General features: G+C 30.6%; 1 protein-coding gene across 4 annotated transcripts in view; it reads right to left on the bottom strand.

The window, feature by feature from the left end:
* Positions 1-122: 122 nt before the first annotated feature.
* Positions 123-18,026, bottom strand: part of LOC140061687 (cytohesin-1-like) — a 47,828-nt gene continuing 29,924 nt past the window's right edge. For 3 of the 4 annotated variants that reach the window (XM_072107910.1, XM_072107911.1, XM_072107912.1), the window contains exons 2-13: positions 17,950-18,023; positions 14,945-15,009; positions 11,892-11,961; positions 10,874-10,992; positions 9,320-9,400; positions 7,955-8,067; positions 7,212-7,360; positions 6,465-6,577; positions 3,770-3,920; positions 3,489-3,570; positions 3,033-3,102; positions 123-1,886 (exon numbers count right to left, since the gene is read on the bottom strand). In XM_072107910.1, coding sequence (XP_071964011.1) covers positions 1,817-1,886; positions 3,033-3,102; positions 3,489-3,570; positions 3,770-3,920; positions 6,465-6,577; positions 7,212-7,360; positions 7,955-8,067; positions 9,320-9,400; positions 10,874-10,992; positions 11,892-11,961; positions 14,945-15,009; positions 17,950-18,023 — 1,157 coding nt within the window. In that variant the 3' untranslated portion in view covers positions 123-1,816. The remainder of the gene's footprint in view (positions 1,887-3,032; positions 3,103-3,488; positions 3,571-3,769; positions 3,921-6,464; positions 6,578-7,211; positions 7,361-7,954; positions 8,068-9,319; positions 9,401-10,873; positions 10,993-11,891; positions 11,962-14,944; positions 15,010-17,949; positions 18,024-18,026) is intronic. The other variant, XM_072107909.1, reaches the window with a different exon arrangement.

Here is an 18,026-nt window from a genome sequence, read left to right as displayed (position 1 = left end):
TAAAGGAAGTTGAAATTGTACCATATAATAATATACTAGAATTAATAATACCCATTTCTTAAATGTTAAATATTAAGAGAGCAATGTACAGTAAGATAAAAATTAATTTTAATTACTTATCGGAAATAATTATTATCTACAGTAAGTTTAAAATCTGTACCGTTACTTTTTCAAATGTAAATAGGCTACAAAACAAGTGGGGAAAAAGAACCCAAAATGCACCTATAATGTCTGTTATTAAAATAATCCCCTCAGAGTTAGAGTGCTATTTTGGAAAATCTAGGCACCATTATTGGTCATATTAAATTTGTTAGTTTGAACTTAGAAACCAACAAAACTTGTTAGAATTAACTCCATTGGTTAAGGTAATATGCTAAAGTTATTCTACTGACATTACCGGCTCAGTTACTGCAAAAGATTTTTATAGCTTTATATACAACCATGGAAGGCTATTACAGCTCAACATAACTGCTGTACATTTAATTGTCTAAACAACTTTTAAAATATGTACGAAATTCATTACCAGTGTAAAATAATATACAACACTACACCTGAGTCTTATAATGGTTCTTATATTAATATTTAGATATCATATTTTTTTCATCATCACTAAATTATTTACATAAAACTAAAGACATTAAAAATATTTTATCCTTATAACTAATTCATCAGAGTGTTTAGATTGAATTTCTTGTTGAATGGTTTTTCTTTCCGGCATAATTTGACCGTCTCAAACTTATTTACGAGTATCAATTATGCAGATATGCACCAAAAAAACATTAGGTCATCTAGACTCCACAGGTCAAAATGTTGTTACCCAACAACAGAAAGTGACTACGGTTAAAACATCGCATCGTCGCAATCAAATAAAACAGTTTGAAATAACTTATTATATCATACTATATTCTTGATGAACAAATAAAAAAAATGTTTTTATATTACAGTTTAAAACATTCAGTCTTGAATTTTCTTTTTTTTTTTCAATATAAAATTTTGCTTCACTTTAGCTCTACTCAGAAAAAGGGGGAACCTGCCCCATAGCTGCGAAAATGCTAATAAAACGTCGGGTCCTGCTTTTTAAACAACTTCGGTGAAATTTACTCAAACAGTAATGCATCAAAAAGTTAATTGAAATTAAAAATTAAGTTCATGTTTAGCTTTCGGTAATCTCTTCAAATATTTAACAACAAAAAATGAGTTCTCTTCATATCAGATTTGGAAATTCTTCTGCAACAGCATTGCAACCCCTTAGCTGCTGTAAATGGTTTTTTTCAATAGGCTAGGGAGCTTTGGAGTGCTGCTCTAGTTTCTTCACTTTGAAGGGTGTACCAACCGTGGTACAATCATATCTCACTGCATGTACCATATCTGTAGCAATCACTCGCTGCATGTTAATGCAATTTTATTTTCATCTTATCTCACGAAACAAAGTTGCTTTCTGAAGAATGTTGTGAATGAACACATTTCTGAAGTGGACACTCGTACAGCAAGCTATCTGCAACCAAGAATGGTTGTACAAGGCATCCACCACCAGCAAATGCTGGAATATATCACATTATCTCAACTGCCCTTAAACTAAGCTCTGAATGAAAGTACTTCAGACCAACACAACATATTTAGACATGTGATGGCAATTGACCAATCAAACATAAACCAGCTGATAATCTGAAACAGCCACTGGTTTTTCATGTGATACAGTCTCCAAGTCATGTGGTATTGGTTTTATTATCATGCGACGCACACATATAATGCACATGAATTGTTAATTCCATATTCATGGCAGAACATTGTTTTTCCAGTGGATCCGATATAGTCTCTATTGCTTAGATGCTTTCTTCTTCCTAGCACATAACATGTCATAGAATGGATCTCTGCTAATACTTGCCCTGAAAATATACAAGAACATTATTAGTTTGAGACTATTTTCAAAACAGATAAGATGTGTCAAATTAAATTCAAGAAATTGCACCAACGGCAAGGCCATTACAATTACTTTTAGCATAGAAAGGAAATGATACAGCCAATCTTGCCCACTTGCAATTACTTTAAACTTGTATAAACAAGAATATGACTGTAGTGTAAAGCTTTGTCTACATTATCAAACTTTATGTGAACAAAAATGTGATGTGCCCATATATGGACATGATGATGTCATATTACTACCATATTTGGGTATATCACTACCATATATAGGCACATCACACTTTTTTTGTCAAAGTAGTTTGATAGTGTAGACAGCGCTTTACACACAAATGTAACTCAACATGATTTGAATATTACACATGTAAGCAAACTAGAATCTGAATACATTAATATACTATACTATGATAGGATGATTTTATGGGATGTTTGTTAAATGGTTTGTTCACCCCAGAGCAACATTCCATTAGTTATGTTGCTATTTTATCTGTTAATGGCTGACCGAAAGAGCGAAAATCTCTAAATCAATTATTAAAACGTATCAATATTTATCCCGACATTTGATCAAATATCGTAGTTGATCTTGCGGATGGACAGTAATGATCAACCGGGATTTGATAGCCACTTACAGGCTGCGAACGTTATCAAGTAGATAAGATCCTAATTGAAATAGGGGTTGAAGACGAACAAGAAGCATTAAACACGAGCAGAACGTGTTCGTGCCGACGTTAAGTATCGGCTGAGGCATCACTAAGATACCTGATTAAGATGTGGCGATAAAAATACTTGATTACATGTCTTAACAGATAGAAAACTTGAAATGGTTTAGTACATTTCGATACGGGTAGGTTCATGGTTAGTGTTACCAATGAAATACAATACAGTTATCAATTGACATGAGCAGATACATTTCAACCCATATTTTTTATATTTTACGATCAAATTACAAAATTATGATCAGTTCGACCTTTTTAATTTGTGTAATAGGTAGACAGATGGCCTCGTGACAATAATATAAATGGGTTTTTAATCATCTGATATGTGTAGATATTTCTGATGGAAGGGATAAAGACAGTTTGTTTTACTTTGAAAAAAAGGAAAGAAAAACTCACTTAATAGCTTTGATCCAGTCAAGTTTATCTTCAGCTGTCCCTGCAGACATTCGATAAATTTGATGTCGACCTACAAATAAATTTCAAAAACAATTTGATTACCATGGGTTCGTAGGGCCATTTCCTTTTGTGGGCAGCTTCCTTTAAATACTGATAGCGAAGGTGCCAAATATCAACACAATTATGAATGTTTTTTTACGATAAGCTGGATAATACTGGAATGTATTGTTATAAATCGGGCAAATACAGAATTTATGAATGTTTTTGACGATAAGCTGGGTAATATAATATATTGTTATAAATCGGGCCACAACACAATTATGAATGTTTTTTACGATAAGCTGGATAATACTGGAATATATTGTTATAAATCGGGCCACAAAACAATTTATGAATGTTTTTTACGATAAGCTGGATAATATAAAGAATATATTGTTATGAATCGGGCCACCTTACCTTCAACAACCCGTCCATCTGTGTCTGTTTTACAGGCCTTGATAACATCACGACCATCTGCCGCAAATAGTTCAAACGAATGCTGCAAAGACAAAATTAAAATTACCATATATGTGCACAACATGCAATAAATACACGCGTCTCATATGAGACTAGACTTTGGTCTCCAACAACCATTTTGTTCAATGTTCTAAACTAAAAAAAAAAAATCAGATCTAGTACTTTTATTGAGAATTAAAAGAATTCCTGTTATCAAATTTATATGTCGAATTTACACTTACTGGTTTTCCTTTATCTTCGACTTCTCTTACGTCTAAATTTTCCAGGGGTATGATACCTCTGGGTTCTTTATCTTGGGTGTACTCAAAATAGTAGAGGCAGTTATCAGTGAGAATGAACCATCTTCTCTTCCAACTACGGACACGTCCACCTGAATACACAAAAACATGTACAGTTAGGAACTGGGTTCAAATCTCTATGTAATTTAGATACTACTCATATAAATATATAAATATATATTTATAGCTGTGTAACTTAAAATGTATATTAAATCTACAATGAATTGTCATTGTCACATTTGAGAAAGGGACATTTCACATTTGACTCTTGAGAAAGGGACATTTCACATTTGAGAAAGGGACAATTTATAAAGGGACAATTTAAAATTGAGAGAGGGACATTTCACATTTGAGAAAGGAACAATTTATAAAGGTACAATTTAAAATTGAGAGAGGCACATTTCAGATTGAGAAAGGGACAATTCGCATTTGAGAAAGGGACATTTGAAATGTTATAAATGTATCATAGTCACATACAGTACATTCATACTGTATGACTGTAACACTACATGGTGTTGTAAACAATGATACTACAGTACAGTAGAGTAATAATTTCTACAAATTCAGTAAAATATTACAGTTGGTCTGTTTAGTATGAATACAAATGTTGATTTAAATTATTGTACCACAATGTGACAATGTTATTACTTATTAGTTATACTGTTTTAGAATACTTAGAAAATGTAAACATTAATTTGATTTATATTTCAAATGTTTTTCCACGGTTATCAACGATACAATAAAATATACATTATTATTGTGCATATTTTGTTACGATGTGAAATAATGTGTTAACCAAATATAACACTTCATAATTCAAAATATAATATTTCAAAATATATCAAAAGAAAATGAACAAAACTCAACAAGAAAATAAATATTAAAAGAAAACAAAACTATAAATCAAATAATTAGATTATAAAGCTTAACTCCAGTTGAGGGGAATTGAAGGAAAAACAAAGTTAAATAAAGAAAACAAAACTATAAAATATATTATAAAATAGACCTTAAATTCCAGTTAAAGGGAATGAATTTGAAGAAGAAAACAAAGTTAAATCAAACTAAAAAAAGAAACTTAAATGTTCAACACCTTAACAACATTTTGTAAATAGTGTAGAACCTTCTCTTTGGGGCATACACTCTTATTTAGAAGCCCTCAACAAGGGTATACAAATTGAAGGCTGGCAAATGACCATTAGTATCCTGCTCAGGCCATCCTTTATTGACCATCTAAACCCACCCACCCAACCTGATGAGATTAGCCACTGGGAGCGAAAACTGTACAGGCTTCAAAATGGAACACTGCACTATAAGTAAGTTTATAGCATTACTAATGCTACACTGGCAAAAAACAATTAAACACATAAGCTTAAAAAACATTCTAAAAAAACTAAGCAAAGAGATTTCAAAACTAAAGCGCAAGCAAAACTGAAAAATAAAAATAGCCTAAATTCAGTGTTTCTATTAACATGGACAAGAAACTGTAAAAGCTGCATGTTATAAAATTAAATTAAAAATTGAATATTAAATTAGGATTATTTGTGTAAAAATATAAAGAGGTGGGAAAAAGTTGAAAAACCAAGAAACTGAAGTGCTGCTGTAGCTAAAGAAAGTTAATTAATATTCAGTAGTTATGTCTGGACAATGGATATGAAGAAGTTGCAAAGCAAAGAAGCTGTAGTGTTGCTGTAGTTAAAGAATAATTAATTAATATTCATTAGTTATGTCTGGACAATGGATGTGAAGAAGTTGCAAAGCCAAGAAGTTGCAAAATGCTGTTGAAGAAAATTAATATTCATTAGGTACTAACCAATGAATAGGAAGAATTAGTAGCAAAAATAAAAGCCAAGAAGCAAATACTTTAACAACTAGTGCCTTTGAAGTTAAACAAAATTACTATGTAAATAATCCAAATGAATATTCATTGAATATAACTGAACAATGGGTGGGAAGAAGTTAAAAGTTAACAAACAACGCAACACATGCAAATTGCTGAAACTAACCTCCTTCGTATGCAATCATCGGTATAAATAAGTAAAATGTACATGTGCAAGTTACACACATGTTTAAAATCATCAGGCAAATTAGCAAGGCAAAATATAAAAAAAAAACATCTTTAGTATAGTATTTAAGTTATTTAATGAAATCACAGCAAACTATTATATTATATAATATGTTATTCATTTCAAGCATTTTGTGTTTGTGCTGGAGCCCTGTTATTTGTGATCATGCAATAATATTATGTTTTACAATAAAATCAAATTAATTTCATGCAATAAATTACAGCTGCTTTTGCTTTTAAACATATTCCATCAATAAAAAAGTTGTATTTTATAGTTTAAAACATGTTTTTCTTAAAATTAAATAACGTTCAAGCTCAAACCATATAATATATAAAATAACATTTTGTTTTTGATAAAGTTTTTTAAAATACTTCTTCAATCTATCTATCTTTAACACAAAGTCTAGTTCACACTAGCAAACTTGATCTAACTTATGTTTGCAAACTTCAAGTTTGCAAACTAATTGTCAAGGAGGTTTTGCAAACTAATTGTCAAGGAGGTTTTGCAATCTAAAGTTTGCCAGTATAAAAAAAGATTGACATTTTACTAATGACAGTATTATTGTATAATACGCACCTTGCTTCATTAACCATCCTTCTCTGTCTGGATTAAAGAACGTGTGAGTGAGGTCGTTACCATCATCTTCTGGAATTTTGAATGGTTCCTTCTTTATGCTCTCATACAGGCTCTGTTAAAAAAATACAATATATTATTCTCACATGATATTAAAGACAGCTAAACAGATGCCCTTACAGATATTGTTTTATTGTATGAAAATTAAAAATATTAACTTTTGAACATTCTTTCTTCATACAGACTCTTTTTTTTTTCTTCAGACTCAGACAGTTAAAAATATTCACACATTGTTTAATATAATATTTCATTTTTTTGCGATACAATAAATTATTCTCACAATAAATTTAAGACAACTAAATAGAGACCCATTATACTAGATATAATATTGCATTGTATTAAAATTAAATTTAAAATATTGATGTTTGAATTTCATTCTTTATACACTATACAGACTGTGTAAAAAGATAATGACTTATTATGTAAAATAATAATGTTATTGTATTATAGATAAATACAATTTCTTTTCATATGTTACGTAGACAGGTAATATAATTTATTGGCTAAAATGATAAATTTGCTTAAGTATAGCATTTGGTCATGTTGTCTGCTGTTCAGCTAAAGTAATGTTCTACTTGACCAAATGCATAATCCACTAATGTTATGTATGCTATATTAAGGTCCTTGATATTTTAAAGTCTAATTTGGTTTTGTCCGCAATATAAGTGTTGTCCGCTGAAATTACTTACGCTCAACAATGCGTGCGGTAAATCTTTTCCGTCATTTATCCCTCGATTCATTGAAATGAAACGGTCAAGCGATGGTTTGTCCTTCACGCATTGGTTATGAAGGCTTGTGTTGAGCATAATGATCGAAAACGACAGTACATAGCAAGTGTCTAAAAACAAATACAGTAATATAAAAATACAAATAATTTTTTTAATACAGTAGAACCTTTATGGTGATAGTGATATGCCCAAATATGGTAGTGATATGCCAAAATATGGTAGTGATATGCCCAAATATGGTAGTGATATGACATATATCATATCCATATACGGGCACATCACATTTTTGTGTCACAAATTTTAGTGTAGACAGATCTTTAGAATTGGTCATAGTGTTGAAACATATTTCCCCTCTTTCATTTTACATGAAAATGTGTCCTCTTAATAGAGGCCTATGATGGCGATGGGGTGTCCCAAAGGAGGGGTTATATTGTAGTTTCAATTAAACCATAAGAAACAAGTCAAAAATAAAATAATAAATGTATGAAATTCAAAATACATTTAATTTATTAGAGAATATGCAAAATCCTTTGTTCATCTATCCTATCATCACTTTTAATCAATTTTAATTTTTTTAAATAGTTTTAATGTATTAAACTCTCCTTCACCTTACAGTTCAAACAGAGGTTTCCCCTAAGCTACTTAACAACACTCCTAATAAAACCTTGAAAGCGCCTACAAAGTAATTCATTTTACCCCCTTACCTGTCGACTCAAACACACCCTTGTTGGATTCGCAATAACCTTTGGCGAAACATTCCATCATACGATCAATTTTCTGCGCCTCTCCAGGCAGACGAAAACTCCATAAAAATTCTCTGTAAAATAAAAAGTGACAAATATTACTTTAAAAATGTAAATAAGGTAATTTTACAAGATATTTGTTATAATTGTTGACAGCTCAATGTCAATTTATATAATTAATAATATCTATTAAAATGCAAAGGTAATAATTTTGACACATTTAATTAGAAATTATTTTTTTATGTCGTCATCGTTATATTACAACATTTCTATTAATAGCGTCTATCAAACTGATGCAGTGACAACATTTGACATCACAAAGTGGGCGTTGACACCTCACACATCAAATCAAATTTATATTCAATAAGTATATTTTAAATACGGGGGTGAAAGGCAGTTCATTAGGCTTGATGAGTCACAGTGGCATTCTAGCGCAATTAGTAAAACATTTCACAACATCTTTCAGATGTATTCTTACTCATCATACTGCCGCAAGATCAAAGTTTTCCAACAACTACTGTTCGGTATAAAGTAATACCGCTATGGGGAAATTATGCGATTCTGTGAGCCTTTTGGGACGCGGTTTATCATCAACACAAAGCTATTAAGAATAGTGTTACAATTTGTTATGCCTATTGGCTACTATTATGATGATGTCATAGTTTTGAGTTCAACGACTGGGATGACCTTGTGAAAAATCATTATGTATTCATATCCGTGCATATATAATTTCTTTGCATATCAATAATTGAAGTATCCATGTTGATGTTAATATCTATAAATATCATTTTATTTCTCTTTCCTGCATCTACCAACAATAACATTAGCACTAGTATTAGTAGTAGTGTTCAAGCGCGCATAGTGTCCGAGAACTCAGTTACATTGCCATCTAAATGATTGACAAGCCACAAGTCTACTAAATTACTATTCTAGAGAGGTATAGTAACGTTCCTGTTACATAAGTATAGCTAATGTACTGTACACAACTCAAGATATCAACTCAATATGTATTTGTTTCTGTAAATTGCAATTAAAGATGAGGACTTTATTGTTAATAGGAAATAAAATGAATATATCTAGTTACAGATCTGCAAGACATTACACATTACGATATCAATTTGAAACCATTCTTGGAAAGCTTATTGGATAAAATATTCTCAATACATTAATTTCCTTGTGTGATAATAATTAAACTATACAAATTAAACATACTTAATGTTTATAGGTCATCGATCTGCTTTTAAGTCTTTTAAATTTCTATATCCTACACAAATAGCTTGCCCCTTTTAACAAAAATTGAAGTTCTAATAAAATATAAAACCTTACCGTAAAGCCTGTACCAATATCATGTCGTTGAACTGGTGTAGACTAACAAACGCTTCCAGAACTTTAATGTTGAATTCATCTCTGAAAATGGATTAATAATTGTAATTAAGTTGTAAGTATTTAATGTAGCTTTTTGTAACATGAATTTGTATTTTTCAGTTCTGCATTCAAAATTTCCATAAACAAATGGTACTTGGAAAAGGCTAATAATTGAATCAGAAAAGTTTAACCAAAGTTCCATCAGACAAAATATTAATGGTTGTACATACAATTAAAATACAGAAGCACTACACATAGAACACTCTTTTTAATTTATTTGTAAAAGATATTATCGCAATATACTTAATGACATAGCAGTGAAGCTGTTACGACAACCACGCATACAGTATGGTTTTAATGGTCAAATTTACAACAAAATGCAAATCATACAAAAACTGTTGTTATCCAATATAACATCTAACATTCATTTTCCATGAATCTTGTTGCAGTTTAAATATTTCATAATTACGTTAAACTTTTAGAAAGTTCATATTGTTGTTCTACTTTTCATTACAGGTAGAACACATTGTAGACTCATCTATCCAGATAAAATTACCCATGTCTACTGTTAATAATTACCTCTGGAAATGAAAGTCTAGTCATAGAGAAAGACAACCTAGTTTACTTCTAATTTTTTAGAAGATAGAGGTCAGGTTTTATATGTTGTCAATGGCAGTATATCACTTGTATCTGTACATCTATTTTCATGGTATAATAATTATACAAAAGAAGCAAATTGTCACAAAGCAGAAAATGCACAAAAAAGAAAACAATTTTGAATAACTTTCTCTCCAAAAGATGCTACCATTACCAAGATAGTTGAAATGTTAAACCAACTATCCTAAACTGTTAACTTCTTAAATGTTTCAGGAAACTCACTCCCACACTTAGAAGCCGCAAGAATAGCACCCTCTACCTTACAAAAGCTGTTACAGATGGTTGTCGGAAATTTTAAACCAACCACATTTTTACTCGAAAACAATCGTAAATGTAGACATAAAATACACTGAAAACTCTTCACTACTCAACAAGGCAATATATTAAAATTACCCTACATACAGTAAACACATGTTTGGAATAAAAACTTCAGAAACATGTTAACTACTATTACACATTAACTGTGAGGGGTGAAGTGTCCTTATCATTGGCATTGCACTTTCATTTTACTAATCTGCTGCCTAGGGTTGAAATGAAATCAGGTCAAACGGGTAGCAGTAAATTTTGTCAAAATTCAAAAATTTAACTTTATGGTTAAATTTGATGATGGTATCAGTACAATATAGAAATTGTTTTCGAGTTCAAATGTCCGAATAAATCATGATTTTTATCGTCAGCTGAAAACTGATAAAGCAAATAAGCATGTATAATATTTCTTATCTTACCGTCCTTGATATAATGTAAATGTACAGTACAAATTGTTTTTTTGGAGTTCAATACAGTAAGTGTCAAAATAAATCATATTTTCTTTCATATTTTGTTACCATCAACTATAATGTACAATATTTCTTATCTTACCTTCCACCTAGATAGTCTCCAATGGCAGTCTTGTTAAGTCCCTCTCCTTTGTGTAAGAACCCTGCCACTTCTTCCGGGGTGTGCTTCAAGAGGCCCTCAGCAATAAGAAAATCAATTCCCTATAAAAAAACAAAAACAATCTTGTTAAATTATAGTAGTTATATATTATACAAACCAGTTTATCAACAAAATTTTGGAATGAATGAAAACAAAATCTGTAGAATCAAACACTGCCATACTGAAGTTAGTATGCAAAAAAAATAGAAATTCAATAGAGAGAATATTTACATGAGACTGACTGTTCTATTTAACACAAGTGAGCCTATTTAATTAAAAACTCCAAATGATTACAAAACTTAAGTGTGCAATAGTACCATCTATCGGAAAATGGAACAAAATAATGCATGGCAAATGATACAAAACCCACCCAAAAATGAAAGTTCAATAGGGAGAATATTTTCATGAGACTGACTGTTCTATTTAACACGAGTGAATCTAGATAATTAAAAACTCAAAATTTGAACAAAAGTTGGGTGTGCAATAGTACCATCTATCGGGAAAATGGAACAAAATAATGCACAGCAAATTATAATACAAAACCAACCAATCATTTTGTAGGACTTTCATTGTGACAAACTATTAAAAGTGGTTTCAGGTTGTTATTTAAACTACTGACCAACACTTATGATTGTAATAAAAATAGGAGATTCTTTCAAAGCAAAATAAGAAAGCGAGACCTATGTGCAGGATAAACTTTCAGTTGAATCAGGAAGCAATACACCAAGGAGAACAAAGCAACAATAAGAAAGGAATTGATACCAAAATATAATGCATTATTATGATAACCATGTATCATTATTTGTAATCTGTACACACTGTGTTCCTTTTTATCACCTTGTTTGTTGAAAATGATAGAGAGCATGTCTAATTAAATAGTTTATACAATAATTAAATTGTGTAAATATTATTTTATATCTATAGAATGTTTGTTTAAAAGTGTGGTAGCCATTTGGTTTACCTTTTGTGGGTCCATGTTGAACTGCTTCCTTCCCTTGTTAAGCTTTGTTTGTGTGTTGCTGTCTCCTTGCCTGTAGAAAAAAAACAAAAGATTCATTATTGTAGGGTCAAAATACTAATTAATTCCTCAGATGGCAAAAGATAAGTTAAATCTAATTTAAGTTAAACTCATTTGATTCAAAATACTGTGCATAGAAAAGTTTCAATTTTATATTCTGTAACACAGAAATATTCCTTACTGTATATTTAAAAAAAAAAAAATATTATGTTCTATTGCCATTTGTATATAATATATTTTATAATATAATAAAAAAAAATTATGAATGAAGTGAATATTCTAAAATCATTTTACGAGCAAACAATTTAATCTACGGTATCAAGGGAATGAAAGAAGCGATGAAAATCAGAAATTGCATAAAAAGAAACGCGATATTTTTTAACATGATTTTAATTTTTAATCTACGTAGTCATTCAGGAGTAATACACTGGATCAACGTGTCGTACATTATCAGCGAGTATAAGTACCGCACCAATTATGAGTTATTATTCATAAATCCATGCTGAAATTTATGATAGAAATATGTAGGTTGAGCTGTCGATTGGGAAGCGTTCGATGTGCCGTTAAGGTTTCCTCTATAAGCCTGAATCCATTATATGCATCGCAGTGTGTGACAAGTGTTAGCATGTAAAGCTATTGCTTCAGATGCACGGGTAGGTGCTGATAAACCGTGACCCTTTATGTGCAACTACTAAGTCCTAAAGTCAGTACTTGATGATACATAAAATTATATAACATTAAAGAAGTAAAATTATTCAGTAGCGAATACAAGATAGGATTTTAAAATAGGGGAAATGGCATAGGGGAAATGGCGCAGGAGAGAGGGACAGGGAGAGAGGCCTAAAGTATCGTTTAGATTTAATTTTTAAAATTGTCTGTTGCACCTTATTACTATTGAATTGAACACAAAAGAACATTCTCCACAAAAATTAGTCCGATGGAAAGATAATATCCTATTACCAGTATATATTAACCCCTATTTATTAAGTTAGAATTTAAATTAAGTTCAAATGTGTTTATTAAGTATATAACAAAGCCAATTTATTGTAATGATGATGATGATAATGACAATAAAGGCATTGTCTGTTGTCGGAGATATCATGACAGTCAAAAGTAACACTTGATTAATGTTTACGTTTCATTTTGTCAAAATAAAAATGAGCGGTGACTGTTTAATTATTTGAAATACAAACTAGAAAATTAATGTCGACAGATTAACAGATAATTATACAAATTCACCGATAAAAGATTTTAAATTGCTCAATTTATCTAAATATTTAACCTTGGCTAAATAAAAGGTAATTATAAAAACCACTCATTTCAACAACCTTCTTTCCGGTAGAACCTACCTTGGAATACTTAATGTCGCGTAACCGATTATTACTTTTAAGGCCACCATAGCTAAGCCATCACAGTAATAACAATCGGTATATATATAATAAAGAACAGCACTATTAAAGTATGTTTTAAAAATAATCCAACAATAAGCCAATGTCAACGGCTGTTCAACTACGCATTTTATTCACTCTGGGGAATGATTTTTCTTCCTACGTAAAATAGTCGTGGGGCATCAGCGTGGAATTTATTCACCATTTTACAATACATCCATATGGATGAAGTTGGAATCGGAAGGAGATTTCATTTGCAAGTATACCGCTACAGTAATTCACATTAGAAACTAGTTGTGTATCTTCCCCCCGTTTACTGTTTCCCTATTAGTATTCTAGGTACAATTTGCAGACCAAAAGCAGTACAGTACTATTTGCTGATTTTACCATATAATTATAGGTTGTTTTAATTATAAAATAAGCTACTGTAGTTGAGTATGAAAAAATAATCCTCAACACACTCATGTTTCCCTTTCTATCGAGATGTTAACATTTTTACTGTCACGTTGAAGTATGTAATTTGTCCATAGTTTACAGTTAGCTAAATGTTTAAAACTACTCGGCGAACAACTAGTACGTTACACTCGCTCGCTTTTTATGCATAATAATATTGTGTTAAAATGTACTGACGTCAGTGACGAGGTCATTAGCAATGATGACGAAAAACGTTCTAATGCAAAGATGTTCAACACTTTTAAAAACCATATGTGAACAACAGAAAGCTATAAACAATTTTATAATATGAATTTTAAAATACTAGACATACTGTAGTTCAAATTCAAAAAACATTTATTTGTTCAACAATGGCATTATATAGTATACAAATAATGAATGTTTATGAGTGCAATGGTACAAATAATGGCACGAGGTGAATGATGAAAGGTTATATCAACGAGGCAAAGCCGAGTTGATATAACCTTTCATCATTCACCAAGTGCCATTATTTGTACCATTACACGAATACAAAACATTCATTATTTGTTTTATATAACATCTAGACGTTTTTTTTTCGTACACAAAAATGTTTCAAAAAGTACTATTTAACGATCGTTGAATAGTGCGTACTATTGCACGCCATGTGACCCACATTCGTCCAATCAAATGACAGGAATTTATATAGGTGTTATATAATATAATATATAGATGAGTACATAAATGAAAATATTAGTAAAGCCATCATTTGGCTAGAAGAAATCAAGTTTCTTGTCTCGAGAAAGACCCCAGAAACAATACACATACATTTAAACTAATACAATTTACTACATAAAATAATAAATAAAAACAAAAACGATGAAATAAAAATAGATACTTTCAGTGTACTACAATCATAATAATAATAATAGTAGTGCATTGAAAGTGTACCACATTAGTAAAAAGTAAAACAACAGAAAATATCTATTATTCGGACTTTCAGTCGGAGATCATTCATAAATTTCAAATATATAATAACTGAAATACAGTAAATGTTGGTTAATTAAAATTTCTTTAAATGCAATTTAATATTGAATAATTTAATATTATTGAAGTATGGCTAAGAAAATTTACAATTATGCTGCAGTAAATGAATAGCATACTGCAGTAAAATATCTGATACAGTAAGATACTTACTTTCCAACATATTGATCCATTCCTTCCAACTCTGTATTCACATTTGAGATTTCATTTTCCAGTTCCTAAGAAACAGAACAAGAAAAAAAAGAACATCTTATTTAGATAACTCATCTACTGTATAGATAATATTGAATTTCTGTCTGTGAAATAAACAATTTTGATGATTACTAAGTTTACAGTTAATTAATGGTGACCTAGAAAAAAGTGACATTCAATACAGGTGGGCATTTAGCTGGTGACTCATTTGCATAACAGGTAACTTTTCCTCCCACACAAAATACCACTTTAATCTGTCCATTGCAGATAGCCCTACTAAAGTATACTAGAAAGTGAAAATTAGTATATTCCTTATCAAGATTTTCTTTAAAGGATGATATTGATAAGGAAGAAAAATTATTAATCATGTGTTCATATTCACATGATACAGTTATCAAGGATGTACTGTAAACTAGTGGGATAGGTAAACTGTTGAATAAAAGCTCTTGAAGGAAAGTCTCAAACTAATATAATGGTGGAAGTCTCAAACTAATATAATGGTGGAAGCAGTTTGTGAACTTTTTAAAAAATGAAGAAATACATTAAACTAAAGTTGTAGGCCTAATATTTAGATTTTTAAATCGTTTTATCTGAAATAAAGTAAATAAAAACTACCCGTACTGCAGTATACAGTAATTTGCAAATTCTGATTAGAAATAGCAAATCTTAAGGGAAAAAACAGTCCTCCTCCAAAACACATTTTTGTTTTATTATATGATGGACCAATATTATCAGATTTACTATAATATCTTTTTAAAAATTACATAATGCTCTCTGAAATTAACAAAAGTATCTTACCTACCCTACTGTATCCATTTTAAAATGTTAACGCAAGCTATATAAAAGATACAGAAAAAAAACCTTACCCCTAAAACTGTTGCAAATATAGAAACTATATTACTAGGTATATCATTCCTAGGTAGTTTGTATGCAGGTATATATGGTCCCTTTATTATTTGCCCTTTTGGGTTTCTAATAATATCAGCTCTCTTCTTTAAATCCTTCTTATGCAACATTTTGATCAGAAAAAGTATGCAACAACTTCAGAAAATATATATTTTCCACTTTGAAAATGTGGAAAACAGTGTGGAATTATGGACAATCCAAAAGGTGATGTTTTACAGGTAAAGTGGATACAAAGACTGCTTGGAAACAACAATTAATCCAGATTATAAACAGTATTTCATTTTGCCAGGTACGCTGATAGATTCCATTTTATAAGCAATTAGAGAATTACAGGTGTAGTATTGTAGATTGCTGAAACTATTAACAGCTCCCTATTAACAGTGAACATCAAATGAGATAACAAAAAACAAAGCTCGAAAAAACAGACGTTGACAATTTTTAATGTAGACTGCTGGAGTTGATTAACGACCGAGCACTTCAGTCTCGTAGATTCTATATATGAGGAAGCTTTGGATATGAGTAGTACTGTAGCTGTGTGATATAACTGAAACCAAGTTCACGCACAAATACAGTCCACCTTTTACAGACTTCCAGTCCGTTGATTAACTACAAGTTATGAGCATATAAAGGCCGTTGTGGGATTACTAAACGAGCTTGTCAACAAACGGTGCACCTTGAGCGTTTCCTTGCATGGAAAATGACACGTTAATCAAGTGATCGACACGCTGAAGTAAAATTTGTCTTCCTTGATAGAGTCATTAAGTTATCTTTGGATATTTTTGAATTCTGAGTATTTTTTATCAGTGTAAAAACTAGAATTCGATCCTTCCTTCCGTATTTAGATTTAATTATGCATACAAAGTTGAACATGAAATAAACATCTGTTTGATCAACAGTAGCTACCATAAAAATTCAAAAATTGAGACTGATGCAAATGGATGCCATTTACTAAAACTTTAAAATCAATACATTTAAATTATCCATCTGTGATTTTTTTTTTTTACTTACTTAAATAATAAGAAAAAAGTAAGTATATCACAACTATTAAATAATACTAATATTCTTCAAATTTCTAAAAAAGAAGAATACAGTATATCATAAAAATAATTCTCGATTTGGATTGAAGTAAAATAAATAACTTCTCAATTCTTTTCGTTATCTTACTTGTGTAATTATTATTAATTTGTAGATCAGGTAATCAATGTGTTCTGAAAACCTGTCATACAAAATACAGAAATTTTGCTTGTCTTAAAAGTACAATTCAAGGTAAAATACTGTTATTAACTTGCGAAATTAAACAAAAATGATATTTGTATAATTTACAGTAATGTATAGGGAAAATCCAAAATGGATATATATCAGGCAAATAGTCTAAATATGTGATAGTACACTGACATGCAAGCTCGGAAGATAATCATTTAGTCCTTTATAATAAAAAGGTTTAATAGATGAAAAAACAAAACCAAAAGAGGAAAAATAGGCCTAATAATCTATAAATAACTCGTAAATGTAAACTTCAACCAAGTTGTAGGCCAATTGTTGGCACTCACTTTAAAGCTCTGTTTACACTATCAAACTTGTGAAAAAAAAGGTGATGTGCCCATATATGAACACAATGATGTCATATCATATTTGGGCACATCACACTTTTTGTCGAACGAGTTTGATAGTGTAGACAGAGCTTTAGACTGTGTTTACTGCTTTAGTTTTGCAAGGTAGAGGTGGTTTAAAACGTCTTGCACCTACAGTAGTCTAAACAGGGAGAAGTTGTGGCTTGGTGGTTATAATGGCTACCATTCCAAGGGTCCTGAGTTTAAGTCCCGTCACATGTCAGGATTTTTTCTAAGGACAAAATTACAACTTCACTCCCAAAGACTTGTAATAAGACTTTGTTTATGTAGAAAATCTTGTGTATATGTTTGTCTTGTGAACCTCTGAGGGTCCCTAATGATCAGCAATTGCTGGATGAATCACCCTCAATAAATATGGTCCAAAACAAAATTTTTATTTTACACCTTCCTGATATATGGACTTTTACTATTAGTAAATTTGAATAATACCTGAATCTCTTTCAATAATCTTTGTTTGGTACGACGTATCTCCTCTAGAAGCTTCAGTTCCTCCGGTGTAAGATCTG

This window comes from Antedon mediterranea, chromosome 1, assembly GCF_964355755.1.
Source record: "Antedon mediterranea chromosome 1, ecAntMedi1.1, whole genome shotgun sequence".
Classification (NCBI taxonomy): domain Eukaryota; kingdom Metazoa; phylum Echinodermata; class Crinoidea; order Comatulida; family Antedonidae; genus Antedon; species Antedon mediterranea.
This window is presented reverse-complemented; position numbering and strand designations above follow the sequence as displayed.